This window comes from Elephas maximus, chromosome 12, assembly GCF_024166365.1.
Source record: "Elephas maximus indicus isolate mEleMax1 chromosome 12, mEleMax1 primary haplotype, whole genome shotgun sequence".
Lineage (NCBI taxonomy): Eukaryota > Metazoa > Chordata > Mammalia > Proboscidea > Elephantidae > Elephas > Elephas maximus.
This window is the reverse complement of record NC_064830.1, coordinates 58,600,187-58,618,411: the sequence shown is the minus strand read 5'-3', so window position 1 is coordinate 58,618,411 and position 18,225 is coordinate 58,600,187. Positions and strand designations below refer to the sequence as shown.

At 55.1% G+C, this 18,225-nt stretch overlaps 1 protein-coding gene across 3 annotated transcripts in view; it reads left to right on the top strand.

Annotated features, from left to right (window-relative positions):
- Positions 1-1,896: 1,896 nt before the first annotated feature.
- Positions 1,897-18,225, top strand: part of CLCN7 (chloride voltage-gated channel 7) — a 26,004-nt gene continuing 9,675 nt past the window's right edge. For all 3 annotated transcript variants that reach the window (XM_049903302.1, XM_049903301.1, XM_049903300.1), the window contains exons 1-14: positions 1,897-2,556; positions 8,841-8,912; positions 10,273-10,344; positions 10,458-10,523; positions 10,962-11,094; positions 11,395-11,504; positions 12,244-12,324; positions 12,699-12,761; positions 12,856-12,939; positions 13,515-13,608; positions 13,905-13,969; positions 14,476-14,592; positions 15,324-15,378; positions 16,380-16,440. In XM_049903302.1, coding sequence (XP_049759259.1) covers positions 2,404-2,556; positions 8,841-8,912; positions 10,273-10,344; positions 10,458-10,523; positions 10,962-11,094; positions 11,395-11,504; positions 12,244-12,324; positions 12,699-12,761; positions 12,856-12,939; positions 13,515-13,608; positions 13,905-13,969; positions 14,476-14,592; positions 15,324-15,378; positions 16,380-16,440 — 1,226 coding nt within the window. In that variant the 5' untranslated portion in view covers positions 1,897-2,403. The remainder of the gene's footprint in view (positions 2,557-8,840; positions 8,913-10,272; positions 10,345-10,457; positions 10,524-10,961; positions 11,095-11,394; positions 11,505-12,243; positions 12,325-12,698; positions 12,762-12,855; positions 12,940-13,514; positions 13,609-13,904; positions 13,970-14,475; positions 14,593-15,323; positions 15,379-16,379; positions 16,441-18,225) is intronic.

The following is an 18,225-nucleotide window of genomic DNA, read 5'->3' as shown; positions in this document are numbered from 1 at the left end:
CTTGAGAAATAGTAAACCTGAGAAGAACACATACTTTTGTGGTTACAAGGAGGGGAGGGAGGGAGGGTGGGAGAGGGCTTTTTATTGATTAATCAGTAGATAAGAACTGCTTTAGGTGAAGGGAAAGACAATACTCAATACATGGAAGGTCAGGTCAATTGGACTGGACCAAAAGCAAAGAAGTTTCCGGGATAAAATGAATGCTTCAAAGGTCAGCGAAGCAAGGGCGGGGGTCTGGGGAACATGGTTTGCGGGGACTTCTAAGTCAATTGGAAAAATAATTCTATTATGAAATCATTCTGCATCCCACTTTGAAATGTGGCGTCTGGGGTCTTAAATGCTAACAAGCGGCCATCTAAGATGCATCAATTGGTTTCAACCCACCTGGAGCAAAGGAAAATGAAGAACACCAAGGCCACACGACAACTAAGAGCCCAAGAGACAGAAAGGGCCACATGAACCAGAGACCTACATCATCCTGAGACCAGAAGAACTAGTTGGTGCCCGGCCACAATCGATGACTGCCCTGACAGGGAGCACAGCAGAGGACCCCTGAGGGAGCAGGAGATCAGTGGGATGCAGACCCCAAATTCTCATAAAAAGACCAAACTTAATGGTCTGACTGAGACTAGAGGAATCCCGGCGGCCATGGTCCCCAGACCTTCTGTTAGCACAGGACACGAACCATCCCCGAAGACAACTCATCAGACATGAAAGGGACTGGTCAGCGGGTGGGAGAGAGACGCTGATGAAGAGTGAGCTAATTACATCAGGTGGACACTTGAGATTGTGTTAGCAACTCTTGTCTGGAGGGGGAATGGGAGGATAGAGAGAGAGGGAAGCCGGCAAAATTGTCACGAAAGGAGAGACTGAAAGGGCTGACTCAAGAGGGGGAGAGCAAGTGGGAGTACGGAGTAAGATGTATGTAAACTTATTTGTGACAGACTGATTGGATTTGTAAACGTTCACTTGCAGCTTAATAAAAGTTAATAAAAAAAAAAAAAATCCTGGTTCCCCAACCCTTAACTGCTGCCCAAAACTAGAGGAAATTCGTGGAAACCAGTTTATGTGCGATGTTGACATACAGGATAACCTTTTAGAGCTCATACGTAATTACTTCCCCACCTTTGGGTGGAGTTTAGCTACCATTTTCTGAACAGGTCATGCATGAAGTTATATGTAAACCCTACTGCATCTTCGTAATATGATTAAAAATGTTGCTGATGAAACTCATGAACTTTCTACCTGTAAAACCCTTAAAAGTAACGTTCCCCCTTGCCCTCGCTGAGCAGTCTTGGTGGCAGCAGCTCCGATTGCTCCTTTTCTTGCACAACAAAAAAAAAAAAAGGTAACTTTCTACTCTCCCACCTGGGTCTCTCCTTTATTTGCTGAGCCAAGTTGCACCGAACAGAACCTGGAGTTTCCACCCAGCAAACATCATCAGGAGGGATTGTAACCGAACGCCACTCGGGTTCTTGTCCTGTCTTATTAGCTGATTGAAATAAGACAGACACTGATTGCAACGGAAGCAGGAAGTGGCAAGTTTATTGTCAGCGCATACAAGGAGTGCGTGGGGTCTAGTGACCTTAAGGCCAAGTGCTCCCTGACTAAGGGGGCTGGGGAGCTTTTTGTTTCCAATGGCGTCAGGGGGTTGGGTTTGGTTCAGGGAATTTTCTGCCTTTAGCCCACCCATGCCTATATATGGGGGTTGGGGGGGAGTCAGTTGAAGGATGTGATTTCAATCTGTGCCTGCTTCAAGGTGTAACTAGGGCTAGTCAGTGGACGGAGCCACTACCTGCTGCGACTTCCTGCTCAAAACAAGCTTGTGGTTAGCAAGACAAGGCGCGGGGGGGGACGGGGGGGAAGGGGTGTTTATTGGGGTTTTCAATATGGCTGAGCAGCCTGTTTCAGGATCAACTGCTGGAGGAGAACATCCTGGCTGGTGGAGTAGAGGGCTAGAGGGTGAGGGAGGCCTTCGGTGAGATGCACTGGCACAGTGGCGGCAATGCTGGACTTGAACACGCTGGTGATCATGACGATGACATAAGATTGAGCAATGTCACCAGGAGTCCAAGTCAACTCAACGGCAACAATCTATCTCTAAAGTGGTTGAAGTCTGTCTTGCCCAACCGGGTTAAATTCCAGTAACACCTCTCTGGCGTTCACAGCGCTAAGCCCCGGGTATCAGCGTAAATGAAAGGAGGTGTAAAGAGGCGACGTTCCTGTTTGTAAAAGGCGACAAAGGCGAGCCGGGCTAGAACTACAACTCCCAGAGGCCTCCGCGAGCGCAAGGCCCTCCGCGGCCGCCGTGGCGCATGTCATGTGGCCGTCAGGCGCCGGGTCACGGGAACAAGTAGCCGGCTGCTGGCGCTCCCCGGCGGGCGCTCTTCTGTGCGGTCGGCAATGGCCAACGTCTCAAAAAAGGTGTCGTGGTCCGGCCGCGACCTGGACGACGAGGAGGCGACGCCGCTGCTGCGGAGAACGGCGCAGCCCGGGGCGCCGTCCCTCGAGGGTACGCCGCTGCTGAACGGCGCCGGGCCCGCAGCCGCCCGCCAGGTGAGGCCGGGCGCCCTGGGAAACTGAGGCCTCGAGCCCCGAGGTTCCGGCCGTGTGGGACTTCCAGGCCTTGAACCGAGCCCCAGTCTGGCCACTGAGGGCGGCTCCGCGGCATTCCCGGAGGCTTGGCTCCCCTCGGCTGCCGGATGCCGCCTCGCAGTGCGATGGGAGGATCCGGAGGGCGTCGGCTGGCGTTGGGGCCTACGGTATTGACAAGTGAGGGAGTTACACTACTGTGGCTCCCGAGTATCGAGGGTTTCTGTGGGCCAGGCCCGTTTTAATGTGCGCGTTACGGGACATAATCCCAGCTAATCCTCACAACAGCACTGCAGAATAAGTGGATGTGGTGTCCACATTTTAAAGATACGGAAATGGAGCCCCATATGGGCTCCGTAACTTGCCCGAGGTCTCGCTGGGTAAGTGGCAGCGCTAGCGTGGGAACCTGTTGTTGATGGGCGCCATCAAGTCGGTTCCGACTCCTAAAACCAAAAAACGCGCTGCCGTCAAGTCGATTTCGACTCATAGCGACCCTATAGGGCAGAGTAGAACTGTCCCATAGGGCTTCCAAGGAGCCCCTGGCGCATTCGAACTGCTGACCTTTTGGTTAGCAGCCGTAGCACTTAACCGCTATGCCACCAGGGTTTCCTTCCAGACTACTCCTAGCGACCCCATATAACAGTAGAGCTGCCACACAGGGTTTTCTAGGCTGTAATGTTTACGGGAAGAGTTTGCCAGGTCTTTCTCCTGTGGAGCTGCCCAACCACAAACCTTTTTGGTTAGCAGCTGAGCGCTTAACTGTTGTGCCAACAGGCTCCTTAGCATAGGAACCTACGGCCTGGGATTCTGGGGTCTGGAGGAAGCCCTGGGGCATGTGACTAATAGGGCACGAGGGACAGGCAGTGCTTAGCATGAGACTCTGAGTTGGTTTTATGAGCGTGAATGGACACTAGCGAGTTTGCAGCTGTGTCCTTTGCAGCCGTAAAGCAAATTTATTCCTTTACATTTCCAAAATGGTTTTAAGAGCAAGTTTTCTGTTCCGGTGACTCTTTTGAAAATTACAGTGAATACACAAGGAATTTCGTTTTGTTTGGGTTTAGGGTTTTTGAATCCCAGGAAATTTTAGCAGTTTAAGTGGTAGCTTTTCTCTTTCAGTGAGAGTGACTGAGAAACTCTATCTGCCACCCTTATCCATGGGGATCAGTAGAGACACTCCTGTGGTCTTAGGAATGTTGAGCATTGGTACTCAGTTTCCCTTAACAGGAAATTGTAGTTGAAATATGCAGCCAAACGCACTAAACAACAAACCAGAGTGGTTGGAATGTCCCAGCATGGCAGCAACGTAGTGTGGGTCTTTAACCACATTCAAGGTTTGGAGAAAGATTTCAGTAAAATTTAGTTCTTCTCGTGTGTGTGTGTGTGTGAGGAGCCCTGCTAGCGCAATGGGTAAGCGCTCAGCTCCTAACTGAAAAGTTGGTGGATCGAACCCACCAGCAGCTCTGAGGGAGAAAAGACTTGGCATTTCAACTCTGTCACATGGGGTCACTATGAGTCAGAATTGACTCCTTAGCATCTAACAAGAATGACAGATGCGTGTGTGTATGACATTTTGACAAACAATTTTGAGTTAATGGATTATTTTTGTTGATTATTTGGTGTTATGGTAGCTTTACCTTTTCTCCATTGGTTCTAGATTTGTCCTTTAACCACTTGTATGGTGTTTAAAGATTAGGAAGGACTGTTTCTGCAGAGCTTATACTTAATGTTTCCCCAGTCCCTGCAATGCATCAGGCACTGGGGATGAGAACTGGCTCTTTGCTGGTGGGAGGCAGCTTCGCCCCCTTCCAGTGACATAATCAACTGAAGTGCTTTCTATGCTCTGCATGAGAAGGGATCTAAAGTGCTAATTTTGGGTGGTGGAAACCCGGGTGATTTGTTATTTTCTCCTTGGTAAGTTTCTTTTTCCTTGTTTTAAAAGAAAGTGATTTGAAGTCCACAAGATAAAAGGATAATGCTAGCTTCCAGAGTTGGCAGGTAGAGAGGTTGGAGATCTTGAATGAGGCTAAGTTTGGGTTTGTTTCATGATCCCGTGTGGTTGGGGTTTCCTGCTTCTCCTTGCAAGTAGGTATGTTGTTGTTAGGCACCGTGGAGTTGATTCTGACTCATAGTGACCCCATGTGACAGAGTAGAATTGCCCCATAGGATTTCCTAGGCTGTGATCTTTGCGGGAGCAAATCATCAGCTCTTTTCTCCCACAGAGCCACTGGTAGGTTTGAACCGCCAACCTTTCAATTAGCAGCTGAGCATTTAACTGTTTGTTGCGCCACCAGGGCTACAAATAAGTATAAGAGTTGGGTTTTTTGGGAAAGAACTTGTTGATCTCTTCCAATCCTTTAAAAATCTTTGCAGGCTTTTTTGTTTTGTTTTTGTTTAATAGCAATTGATTGCTCTTAAACAGTGAGAAAATGCATCATGCACCTGCTTTGTGCTTGGCGACATGCAGTTTGCCTGGAACCAGAGGTGAATTAAAGCAGCTTCCTTCCCACTAGCTCCAGGCTCATGGGGAAGCTTGACAGGGAAAGAAATAGGCCCAGGGCACATGAGGACTGTGTGAGGGACCCTGAGAACAGGAGAAGGGCCTTGCTTCACAGAGGGGACTTTGAACGCAGCATTTGAGTGGAAGGTTGGAATGCAGTGTGGGTAGAGAGGCTGGAAAGGGAGGTGGGGCCCAGCCCGCAGGGCATAGCACGTAGACTAGAGCCCAGCCTCGTGCAGACTACTGGGGATGGGGGCAGCTAGAGGCAGGCAGACTGGTTAGGCCAGGTGCCGCATGCCCCCAGAGGCTTCTGAGGCATTTGTACCAGGAGCCCTGCTCCGGACCATGGAGAGTCTCAGGCAAATTGCACTGCCTCTGTGTGACTGGGTTTCCTCAGCTGCAAAAGAGTTAATGCATGTAAACTACTGAGCCCAGTGCTTGTCGCATAACACGTTCTCAGCCACGTTAGTTGTCATCGTTAGTGTTCAAACCAGCAACACAGAAGTAGTTCATCTTTGGGTCTTATGTTCATGGTACAACTCCATTGGCATCTGGTTTAATGTCTGGATGCTGCTTTTCCTTGGGGGCAGGGTGCCTGCTTTAGCCAGTGGCTAAGCTCATTGTTGAGCTCCATATGCTCCCCAGTGCTGGAGCTTCGGCTTCGGGAAGCTGTTCTCTGTCCAGACCAGCAGCAGCCCTGGGGGTGCCTTTCCAAGGACCTGGGGTTGGGGGAGCCTGCCCTGACCGCCCTCTGGTCCCTTGGGGTTTGTGGCAGGATTCCCAGAGCTGGGCAGTGTAGGCACCTGTTTGGCATGGGACCAGCCCCACCAACACAAAACTTCTGCCTGGAAGTCGCTACTGAAGGCAGGGTGTGGCTGCTCAGGTGCTTGGTGGCAGGAGCAGGGATCACTGGGTGGGACAGGCTGGGAATGCATTTTGCCACACTCAGGCCCAACTTCATGCATAGCCTCAGCTGGGCCCAGACCCTGGTGGGCTTTTCCTCCCATCCCTGGGCCCAAGCTATTAAGTGTATCACTGCTCCTGCTCTGCTGGGACGGGGAGGGTGAGGCCAGCCATCAAGTCACAGTCATGTGTGAGGGCAGGACAGCGGGAGCAAGGGTCTTGAGAACTTACAAAGAGAAGCCTGTCTGAGCCAGGAGCAGATGGCTCCAGAGCAGGGATGGGACAGGATCTGTAAGTGCCAGGAACCTGCTTGGGAAAGCTGCATCTGAGACCCCAGCAGGGTGAGAAGCCCAGGTCAATACTGGGGCTGAGCACTGGGATCTTGCGTCTCAGGGATCAGGGAGACCCCTGGGGGCTCCAGGCGGCTGCGACATCCTCAGAGTTCAGTGTAGAGCCTGGTGCACATAGGTGCACAGTGACTAGGATGCAGAGCAGGGCAGCCATGGTCTTTCAGTGCACTTTTAAATTTTTATATAACTGTAGATTCCTAGGAAGCTACAAAGGTAGCAGAGAGAGGCCCCACGTACCCTTCACCCAGTCTCCCCCCGTGGTCACATCTATGTAATTGTAACATGGAGTCTCTGGGTACGAACGGTGAACACGCTCGCCTGCCAGCTGAAAAGTTGGAGGTTGGAGTCCTCCCAGAGGCGTCTTGGAAGAAAAGCCTGGCAATCCACCTCCGAAAAATCAACCACCAAAAAAGGTTCTGCACTGGCACATGTGGGGTTGTAGTGAGCCAAAATCAACTCAAGGGCAACTGGTTGGAGGCCGTAGTGGTTCAGGGGTAGAATTCTCACCTTCCGTGTAGGAGACTCAGATTCTATTCCCAGCCAATGCACCTCATGTGCAGCCACCGCCCATCTATCAGTGAAGGCTTGTGTGTTGCTGTGATACTAAACAGATTTCAGTAGAGCTTCTAGACTAAGAACGGCTAGGAAGAAAGGCCTGGCGATATTCTTCCAAAAATCAGCCAATGAGAATCCTATAGAGCGTAGTTCTACTCTGATACCCACTGCGTCGCCGTGAGTCAGAGTTGACTTGAGGGCACCTGGTTACTGGTTCGTTTTGCCATCAGTGATAAGTGAAGCAGAGACGGGCGGTCTGCTGTTTCCCTTGCACTCAGGAAGGCCGACTAGCAGGCAGGCATGCTGTCTACCTCTCACAGGGAACTTTCAGTTCCGCTTTGTTGGCTGCACAGCTGGCTTGTCTGTCTGCGCTCCATCTGGGGCCGGTCTACCACATGGACACATCCCTGAGAAATGTACTTGGTGTGTGGCGCCCGGGCTGGTGCAGGGCTGTGATACACTTTCTATCACACACCAGCATGCACACCCACCTCTGAGCCCTACTTGGGCGGCGGGGACCACAGCAGCACCCAGGCCTCCTGACTGGAACCTGTTTCTGGTCCAGTACTTCCTTTGAGCTGGGGCCAGAGCAAGGCCCTCTGAGCGTGGCTGGAGCCACAGGCCCTGCACCTCACATTTCTCTCTGGACTCATCTGTTTGGGGGCATTGCTGATTATTCTTCAAAGAGAAGCATCCATCTTTTTTATTTACTAAACTGTCTTATTGACGTTTGGCAACACAAAACAGCCTGAGGTACTCAAGGACTTCACAGTGGCCTTACTGAGGAAAGTGCCAGAAGAGTTACAGGCACAAAGTGGAAAGTGCCTTGGGTGGTGATGACACATTGTCCGCAGGTGTCATTGATGCCATGGGGGATGGGCCCAGCCGTGTGGAGGTGGTCTCTGCTCCCCCTTCCCACTGGCCAAGGGATTGAGGTCCTGCTGTCTCACCCTGCTATCTGGGGTAATCACCTGCCAGGACTCAGGGTCCTGCGACTCCAGATTCAGATGGTAGGGCTGCAGGGTTGCCCAGTTCTGTCCATGAGCCCCAGGGGCCAGAGCATTGGTTGTGGGCCTGGCAGCCAGCAGGAAGGCCACAGGGTCATCTTCTGGTGACAAAACCTGGAGTTTGAGTTGGTTCCTCCATCCTACTGGCTGTGTGCATGTGTGCGGCACGTGTGCATGTGGGTGCATTCATGCCTGTGTGTGCATTTGTATGTGTGCCTGTGTGTGGATGTGCACACAAATGAGTGCATGCATGTGCATTCATGTTCACCTTGTGTGCAGGTGTGGGTGCGTATGTGTGTGGGTGCACGCATGCATGTGTGTGTATGCACATGCACACATGTGTACCTGTGCATCTGTGTGTTTGAGCGTTCAAATGTGCCTGTGCATGCGCGTGTTTTCATGCATATGAGTGCACATGTGTGCACAGATGTGCATGTGTGTAGAGAAGTCCCAGACCAGGGCACCCTTTCCCTAGCATGCCACGCCCAGACATGGCCTGGGCTGGGAGGGTGGCGCTAGCACCCCAGGGTGGATTGAGGCATGTGGAGCCAGTGTGGGCCCAGTGAGGCCACGCTGGAGAAGTCTCCCTGGAGATGAGGGCGGCTGAGCAAGCCCCCAGGACAAGCAGGGAGGGGTCCCAGTGGGGGCACAGGGCATGGTCAACTGGGAGGACGCAGGCTCAGCTGTGGTGGCACTGTTGGGCTTCCCTCCTGGTGACAGCAGGTCTGTTAGCCTGTCTGTGAGGTCACCTGGGACACCCGCGGAGGGTGGGAAACTTCAGGTGAGGGCAGCCCAGTCTCCACTCTAGGGGCCTCGCTGCTCATCACCAGGCTGTGGGCCCCTGTGCAGCACTCCCACAGGATACGGGTGGTGGGACAGTGCCCAGAGTGACACACTCCTGTGTCCCTGCGCCTCACCATCCCCTTCTCCTTCCAGCTGCCCCACTCGGCGTTTTTTCGGATTGGACAGATGAGCAACGTGGAGCTGGACGACGAGCTCCTTGACCCGGTGAGTGGGCAAGTGGTGGGACAGACTGCTGGGGCCGAGGGGACGGCAGCCAGGAGGCTCTCTGAGACCCAGTGACTACAGAGATAGAGTGCAGAGCCAGGCCAGGGTGAGTGTGGCATGCTGGGGGATGGGAGTCTGACTCCCAGGGGGCTAGACAGCAGTAGAGAGTAAGGGGGCAGCATCTCTGACCTCAGTGTAGACTCACCCGATCCCCAGAGCAAGCCCCCACCTTACGCTCGGGCCCTCTGCCCGCAGTCACCACTGCATGGGTAAGGTTCTGAGCCCCCAGCAGCAGAGCTTGTGTCTCACCTTCCCGTTAGGGTGTTTTGGCCAGGGTAACCTTGTCTCAAAGAAGTTGTACCTGCAGCAAAACTGGCACCTTAGCTTAGATGAGTGGAACCGAAAGCACTCGTGTTGTAGCGGAATTACTAAAGCCTCTGGGCAGACAGCAGTCTGCTGGTCGCGATTTACCTCTGTGAACCTCGATTGTCTATGCGGGCGCCCACCCTTTCCCCATCCTGTCTGCCCTTCTCGAGCCCCTGACACACCACTTAGGGGACCCAGTGCCCAGTTGCACAGCCCTTGGGTCCTGTTTCTGCTGCCTGCTTCCTTGGCCCTGCCGTCGTGGGCTGGGCGTCCCGGGGGCGCTGGGCCACCTGGGGGTATGTGAGGATGTCGTAGCGTGTGCCAGAACTTTGTTTCTCTTTATGGCTGAATAGTATCCTGTTGTGCAGATGGACACATCGTGTTTGTCCATCATCCACTGATGGGCACTTAAGCTGTCTCCACCTTTTGGCTGTAGTGAACAGTACCACTATGAGCATTGGAGTGCACGTATCTGCGTTGCTGCTTTCAGGTCCCCTGGGTACGTGCCTAGGAGTGGAATTGCTGGGTCATGTGGTAACTTTATGTGTAACTGAGGAACCAACAGACTGTTTTCCACAGTGATTGTGCCAGTCGCCAGCTTACATTCCCACCAGCAGTGGATGCGGGTTCTGATTTCCCCACGTCCTTGCCAACACTTGCTGTTATAGCCATCCGTGTGGGTGTGTCTCTTGAAGTGACCGTGTGGGTTTTGTTTTCTGTTCTTTTGCTGTGGGGTGTCACATCGATTGGCTAAACCAGACCTGAGTCCCTGGACAAACCCCACTTGCTCACGGTATTGCTGGGTTCGGTTTACAGCATCTTGTTGAGGACTTTTGCACCCACATTCAAAAAGGGTATTGGTCTGTAGTTTTCTTGTGAGGTCTTTGGTTTTGATGGCAAGATCCTGCTGGCTCCAGGGGGTGCGTGGGGACGTGTCCCTCTTCCTTTCTCATGTCTTGTTGGTCATGTGGGCATCTCTCCCCTCCCTCTACAGGGAATGGACCCTCCTCAGCCCTTCCCCAGGGAGATCCCGCATAACGAGAAGCTGCTCTCCCTGAAGTATGAGGTGAGCCCTCACATGCATGTCCAACCTGTCCAGCCCTGGGGCCACTGATCCCCAGGCCCTGGGCCCCAGCCGGCACTGACGGTGACCTGCTGTCTCCCCACCATGGCCCACAGAGCCTGGACTATGACAACAGCGAGAATCAGCTGTTCTTGGAGGAGGAGCGGCGCATCAACCACACAGTGAGTAAGGCCTGGGCACTGCTCCCTCGGCTGCTGCCTAGCATTTTAGGCCACACTTTGTTATCTGGAGCCCTGTTCCTGCTCTTCCCTGCACGGGTATTGCTTGGCCCCCCGGTACAGGTCACAGCCACAGTAGCCAAGATGCCAGATCCAGTGGCACATGTTTCAGTAGCTGACTATGAGTTTGCTGGGAAGGCCAGCCCCTTCCCTGCAGGGTCCCTGCCCCATTGGGCCCCCCACCCCATAGGGCCCCTTTCCAGGTGGGCTCTGGCAGCTGCCTTGTTGTGAGATTCTGGTGGAGCTGCCCTTTGTGGCTCTCGGGGTCACAAGCACAGCATGCTGTGCACGGTGTGGCCTTCAGGGTCTCGGGCCTGCAGGCAGCTTGAGCTCGTCATGCCATCACCAGAGCAGCCATGACGGGCCCCCACCCCCGCACAGGCCTTCCGGACGGTGGAGATCAAGCGCTGGGTCATCTGTGCTCTCATTGGCATCCTCACCGGCCTGGTGGCCTGCTTCATCGACATTGTGGTGGAGAACCTGGCGGGGCTCAAGTACAGGGTTGTCAAGGACAGTATCCTTGGGCCATGTCACCCAGCATGGACCTCACAGCACGGCCTTCCCTGTGGGCAGGGGCCTGCTGAGCCCGGCAATGTGCCGTGCTCTTGAGGGCTCTGACAGGTTGTGTGATGTCTATGGAAGGTATATTTGGAGCCCAGGGCCCTCTGGCCGCCTTGTCGGTTGTGGCCCAACAGGGCCTGTGTCCATCAAGCCAGGAGCCATGCTCGGGCCTCCACCCAGCCACGTAGGGGGGCAGGCGGGTGGGTAGGGAGCTTCAGGTCCTGTGGTGAGCTGCCTTCCTTGACGAGTGGAGACATCGACAAGTTCACGGAGAAAGGGGGCCTGTCCTTCTCCCTCCTGCTGTGGGCAACGCTCAATTCCGCCTTCGTGCTCTTGGGCTCGCTCATCGTTGCCTTCGTTGAGGTATGAGGCTCCCCAGTGCCTCGGGGCTGGAAGGTCTCAGTGGAGGGCTGCGACTCCCCCAGTCCACGTACTTCCCCCCTTGTGGTTCTGTAGATGAGGGGTCTCGTGGTTAGATGTGGCAGGATCATTGTGTGGACATAATGTTTTTAGTAAAAACAAAAAATACATCTGGGTCTCCACAGCCCAGGCCCCCAGCACTACTGCCTCTGTTCCACTGCCACAGCCATGCAAGCACCACATCCACACATAGCCAGGGCCCTGCAAATGGCAGGCATCGGGAGCTAGGTGTCAGGGTGCTCTGGTGACAAGGTCTCAGGAGCAGGACAGACCCATTCCAGGTACAGGTGGAGGAAGGAGCTGGAACCCGGCTCTCACAGGTGAAACAGTGGCCCGAGGTTGGGCCTCTCCTGGCTCTCTCATGCCAGCCCATCTCCCAGAGTCCTCCTCTCCCCTGGGCCTGCCTCTTCTCTGCCCCTCAACCCCCATCCTGGTGTGTTGGGGAGAGAAGGGGCTGCGTCCAGAAGCTCCTGCAGGTGCAGCGTAGTGGCCTGTCTCTGGCACATGACATGAGCCCCCCCATCTGGGGACATCCCCACCGTGGCCTCTGTCCGTCGCAACATGGGTTCCTCTGTCTCCACTCTCTGTGTCTTTTATGGACCCCCTGGGAGAGGGGAGGACAAGGGATTTTCCCTCGGCCAGGCTGGGCTTCCCCCATCAGTGTAGACCCTCACTCTTGCAGCCGGTGGCAGCGGGTAGCGGCATCCCCCAGATCAAGTGCTTTCTCAACGGGGTGAAGATCCCCCACGTGGTGCGGCTCAAGGTAGGCATGAGGTGGCCGGGGGCAGTGCCCCACATTGCCATGGCCTGAGGAGGGTTGTGCAGGAGCAGCACACATGGGGCATGTGGGCTTGGGAAGGGGCTGGGGGGCCCCAGAGTACAGCAAGTGAGTGGGCAGGAAATGACCAGGAGGCATGGGGAGGGGCAGGTAATTGCAGCTGGTTGTGGCATGCACTATGGGGCACAGGGTAAGCTTGAAGATGCGGGAAGGGGGGATGGAGCCAATGGGGGCCAGAGCCTGGCTGTGGCTTCTGTACCACAGGCACCTCTGACCATGGCCATGTTGCCGGTGCAAGTTTGGCCCCAGTTCAGCGTTTGTCTCAGTCACAGATGACACTCTTTCTCCTTATGTCCCAGACCCTGGTGATCAAGGTGTCAGGGGTGATCCTGTCTGTGGTGGGCGGCCTGGCTGTTGGAAAGGTAATGCACCTGTGCCACCCCTCCCAGCGTTGTTTCTCCCATCGGCGCCTGCAGCAGCTCAGGCCATCACCTCGCTGAGTGCCCTGCCTTTCAGGAAGGGCCCATGATCCATTCGGGCTCCGTGATTGCCGCCGGCATCTCCCAGGGCAGGTCCACTTCGCTGAAGCGCGACTTCAAGGTGGGTTCCACCCGCCCCGGTGCAAATGTGGACACCTAGGTGGGCGTAAGGCTGTGGCGTCTGGGGGCCTAGTGCCTGCTGCAGGGACATACTTCCCCAGGACCTACTGGCTCTTCCCTGAGCTCCTCCAGGCAGAGAGAGCACTCGAGGACACCGTTCCTGTGGCTCCTGCTATGCGGGCCTGGCCCCGCCTGCCCCAAGGGCCCTGCTGCTCTGCCCCTCTGACGCTCCCCCGTGGTCTCGACACAGCCTCGAACCCTTCAGTGGCAGAGCCTCCATTACTGGTCGTCCTTTGAAGTGAAAGCCCTTGCAGGATACACGCTGTGTGTGTTTTGTGGGGGTGGTGGGGGGGACGCGTTGGCTTCAGTTTTCGGAATATTTAACCCATGCAGCTGGCAGACTGTGGAACCCCATAAGAGTCCTCATGGGACCTGGTCCATGAACCCCCTGAGTCGTCCCTTCCCTGTTCCTTCTCCCTCCCTCCTGTCTTGGTGGTACAAGACGACCACCTTCCTTCTGAGAGCAGTGCTTCGGAGGGCCTGGGTGAGCCCTTTGTTCCTCTGCTCCCGCTCTAGATCTTCGAATACTTCCGCAGAGACACGGAGAAGCGGGACTTTGTTTCTGCAGGAGCTGCGGCTGGTGTCTCAGCCGCATTCGGGGCCCCCGTGGGTAAGAGGAGCCAGCTCGTTGCCCCTCAGGGTAGCTCTGCCCCACCCGGCTATGGGGGAGACTTGCCCATGTGCTGGGGGATGTGCCTGGGGCATCAGCTCCCTGTGCATTGTGGGCTATGAATGGGTCACTGTGGGACGGTGGGAGGTGGCGGCTGTGGAGTGGGCACACCCCTGCTCCCTGACAGCTCCTGACTGACGAGACCCCAGCTCCCTCGGGTCTTGGGCGTGGACCCCGGTCCACCTTGCAACCCTGGGGATGGCATGTGCATATTAGGGCTGCCCTGGCCTTTCCAGGCGGCGTCCTATTCAGCTTGGAGGAAGGCGCTTCCTTCTGGAATCAGTTCCTGACCTGGAGAATTGTAAGTGCCACCCTCGCCCACCCCTCATCCAAGTTGGGGGTCCTCACCCCGGCTTCTCCTTCAGTGTCAGGGCCTCAGGCCTGTCCTTCTGTTGGGGCTGGGTTCCACAGGGCTCCATGCACCCCTCCCCCAGTCATCTGATTTCAGAGCGCTGGCTGTCCTTTCCCCACCGAGCTTACTGTTAGTCCTGGAAATTGGCCATTGTGTCCCCACCGCCCTTTTGGGCTCCCGTGGTGGGATAGAGTGGATCTGTGGACCCCAAACTGCACACCCTTCTCGCCTGTTCACACCAACTGTCATCACTCATCCAGACGTGGCCAGGGGCCAACCTTGCCCAGCCACCGTCTCTGACCATGTGGTACCCCAGCCAGCCTGACACCATGTCCCTCCCTCCCCTTGGTGGGGTCTCCCCCTGAGCCCCCTCTCCCTTGGCCCCACTCCCATGATCTGGGCTCTTGGTCTTCTGAGGCCCTGACGCTGGTCCCTGGTGCTATCTCCCTGCCCAGTTCTTTGCCTCCATGATCTCCACTTTCACCCTGAACTTTGTGCTCAGCATCTACCATGGGAACATATGGGACCTCTCCAGCCCAGGCCTCATCAACTTCGGGAGGTTCGACACTGAGGTAACTACTGGGCTGCCCTGCTGCTCCACATGCCATACTCTGCGGTACAGGGCCACATCCTCGAGGCCCCACGGGAGGTTGGAGCTTTTGGAAGCATCTAGCTCTTAGCTCTGATCTGGGCCCTTGTTTATAAGCTCCAGTTTCCTGGAGGTGAGATGCTCTGCCAGGGAAGGGCTCATGAGAGCAGACTGCAGGCTAGGACGCCCTGTTGCCCCTGGGCCAGGAAGGCAGCAGAGGGTCTGGCAGTGGACCAGCTGCCACACACAGCTGTGTGTCCCGAGCTATGTGAGCTCAGGATGGCGCATGGGCAGCCTCCACATCCAGAGCAACAATGGGTTCAGGCCAGCCCTCGCAGGGTGGTTGGCCACGTGCTGTAAAACCCCCGTGCTTCAGAACTCACTCCCTGGCAGGTCCACACACAAGGATGCACTGGAGTCCTTGACGAGGGTGGGGACCCCATGTTCCAGCAGTGCCATCTCCCACTCGCTGCTCCCCAACTGCCTTATTGGCAGCGCCCCAAATCACCCCTTACAGGTCATAAATTCTGGTCAGGAAGTGGTCAACACCTCAAAAAAGTAGAGGCCATTTGGTGTGTGAGGAGGACGCACTCCGTCAGCCCCTGCCACCTGCTCCCCAGTGACAAATATTTTGGGAGTTTCCAAAGTGCATGGGCAAATCTGTGATGTCACCCCCACATCCTCACAGCCTCTACTCCCCTTTTCTCTGCCCAGAAAATGGTGTACACCATCCACGAGATCCCCATCTTCATCGCCATGGGCGTTGTTGGTGAGCCCCTGCCCCTCCCTCGCTGCCTGTGGGGGTGCCTTCCTGGGGCTGCTCTTGAGATGATGCACCTTGTGGGGCTGGGGCCTCTCCTGTGTGGGTGTAGGGCCAGGGAGGGGCTCCAGAGAGGGGCACCCAGGAGGCCGCTCCATCCCTATCCATCCTCCTTATCCATCCGTCTGTGTTCACGGGGGACCCCCCCACAGAGCAGCGGCCCGGAGGCCTTGTTCCCTGGCGCATCCCTTCACGTCTCCATCCTTGCTCCTCAGTATGTGCTCACAGGTGACCTCTGCAGGACAGCAGCCCAGGGCTGTGTTCCCTGGCCCTTCCCTTCCTTTTCTCTCCATAAAAGGAAAAGCACAGGGAGAATCTGGGCTTTTACCCGAAGTTTGAGTGGGTCTGGGAAGCATGTGTTTCTCTAGGAAAGCTCTCCCCTGAGGAGGCGAGCATTTGGGGGGTGAGGGAGTCTCCTTCTGAGTGTGGTGGTGCAGACAGGCTTTTGCAGGCTTTGCCTCACCCTGGTCCCTCTGCACAGCTCTTGGGGGGGCTTTCTGCCACCAGAGGACCAGAAGCCCCGCTCCCACTCCAGGGCCCACAGGCAGTATTGGGGAGTGTCGTCAGTGTCAGGTGGCACAGGCGGTGTTAGAGGGTACATGGGCAGTACTGGAGAGCGTGGGTGGTATCGGCACACAGGCAGTACTAGGGTGCACGGCGGGTACTGGGATGCGTGGGTGCTGTCGGGGCACACAGGCAGTACTGGGGAACAGGGGTGTATGGGCAGTGTAAGGGCACACAGGCAGTACTGGAGTGCATGGGTAATGTGAGGGCGCACAGGCAGTACTGGGGTACACAGGTGGTGTTGGGGTGCACAGGCAGTGGTGGGGTGCATGGGTGGTGTCAGAGTGCACAGGCAGTGCTGGGGTGCATTGGGGCAGTGTGGGTGCAGTCTGAGTGCACCCAGTCCCTCCTGTGCTCTCTGTCTTCCCTCTGGTCGCTGGTCACAGGGGGTGTCCTCGGGGCTGTGTTCAACGCCTTGAACTACTGGCTGACGATGTTCCGGATCAGGTGAGACCCGGACCTGTGTGCTGTGCTGACAGTGCAGGGCTTTCCGCAGGGGTGAAAGGCTGCATGTCTTGTGTTCTGTGGCGCTGCTGACCAAGCTTCAAAGAGAGTGAGCATATCTGAGTGGGGCATGCTCCCGGGGAGGATGAGAGGGAGAGCAGCTGAGGCTGGAGGGCATGTTGGAGGGACTGCAGTACTGCTGGTTGAAGGAGGTGATGACCCCTCACGCATGGGCTGGCCTCCTAGGCACGTGGACCCTGTGGCTTGGTGCCGTGCTCCTCCGGGGCCTCTGCCTCCAGCCCAGGCTTAGGGCCTGCGGGCAGTGAGTCTTCACCTTGACCCACCAGTCGAGACGCAACGCGTTCCTCTTGCTCTTGCCCCTGGTCTACGTGGTGTGTGGACAGCTGGCACCCCAGGGGAGAAGCTGTACCAGGGACACCCGGGGGTCAGGGTGGATGGAGAAGTAAACCTGAGTCTGGAGGTCCTGGTGGCCAGTGGAATGAAGTTGTGGGGGGCTCTGCCTGTGGAGGGGGTGTGTGGTGTGTCTGCACGTGTGTGTGGTATGTTTATATGTGTACATGTACGTCATGTGCCTGTGCGTGTGTCTTAGTTACCTAGTGCTGCTGTAACAGAAAAGTGAGTGGCTTTAATAAACAAATTTATTTTCTCAGTTTAGGAGGCTAGAAGTCCAAATTTAGGGCATAGGCTCTAAGGGAAGGCTTTCTCTCTCTGCCAGCCCTGGGGGAAGGTCCTTGTCTCTGAGTCAGTTTATGCTTCCTAGTTCCTTGGAGATCTCCATGTGTCTTGGTAGCTATCTTACCCCATTTCTGTTTGTGTTTATTTAATCTTTTTTGTATATCAAAAGAGATCAACTCAAGATACACCCTACATTAATCCTGCTTTATTAACGTAAACAGCCCATTCACAAATGGAACTATAACCACAGACAGAAGTTAGGATTTACAACACATTTTGGGGGGACACAGTTCAGTTCATAACATTCTATCCTTTGGCCCTCAAAAACTGCCACCTGTAAAACACAGTTCACCCTGTTACATCATCCTAAAAGTCATAAATACAAGTCCAAGATCTTATTTTCTGAATCATCTGTATCAGATATGGGTGAAACATTAGGCGTATGCCATCCTGGGGCAAAATACTTTTTCATCTGTGAACCTGTAAATCTAGACTACAAATTGTTTCCAAAGTACAGTGGTGGAACAGGCACAAGGTAGATATTTGCATTACAAACGGGAGAAATTGGAGGGAAGGAAGTGATAACAGGCACCCAACCCAGTGCCATCGAGTCGATTCTGACTCACAGCAACCCTACAGAGTAGAACTGCCCCAAAGAGTTTCCAAGGAGCACCTGGTGGATTCGAACTGCCAACGCTTTGGTTAGCAGCCATAGCACTTAACCACTATATCACCAGGATTTCCAACGGGCACCCAGCAAGTCCAAAACCCAGCAGAACAAATTACATTAGCTCTCAAAGCTCGAAAATAATCCTCTTTTCTCTGAGACCATCTGGGTAATGGCCCTGCCCTCTGGATTCTGGGTGGAAGCCTTGGGCTTCAGCTTCTCCTTCCATACCCAATGGGGAGGCAACTTTGCTCTCCTGGCTTTGGCTGGCCACGTTCTCCTAGTTCATCTGAGTGGTGACTCTACCCCCTTGGCTCCAGCAGGCCCCATTCTTCTCCCCTTAGGCATGGCAGCCCCCCCCCCTCCAATCTTCGGGCAGCGGCCCCATCCCCCTGGCACTGATGAGTGATAGCCCCACCCTCTGG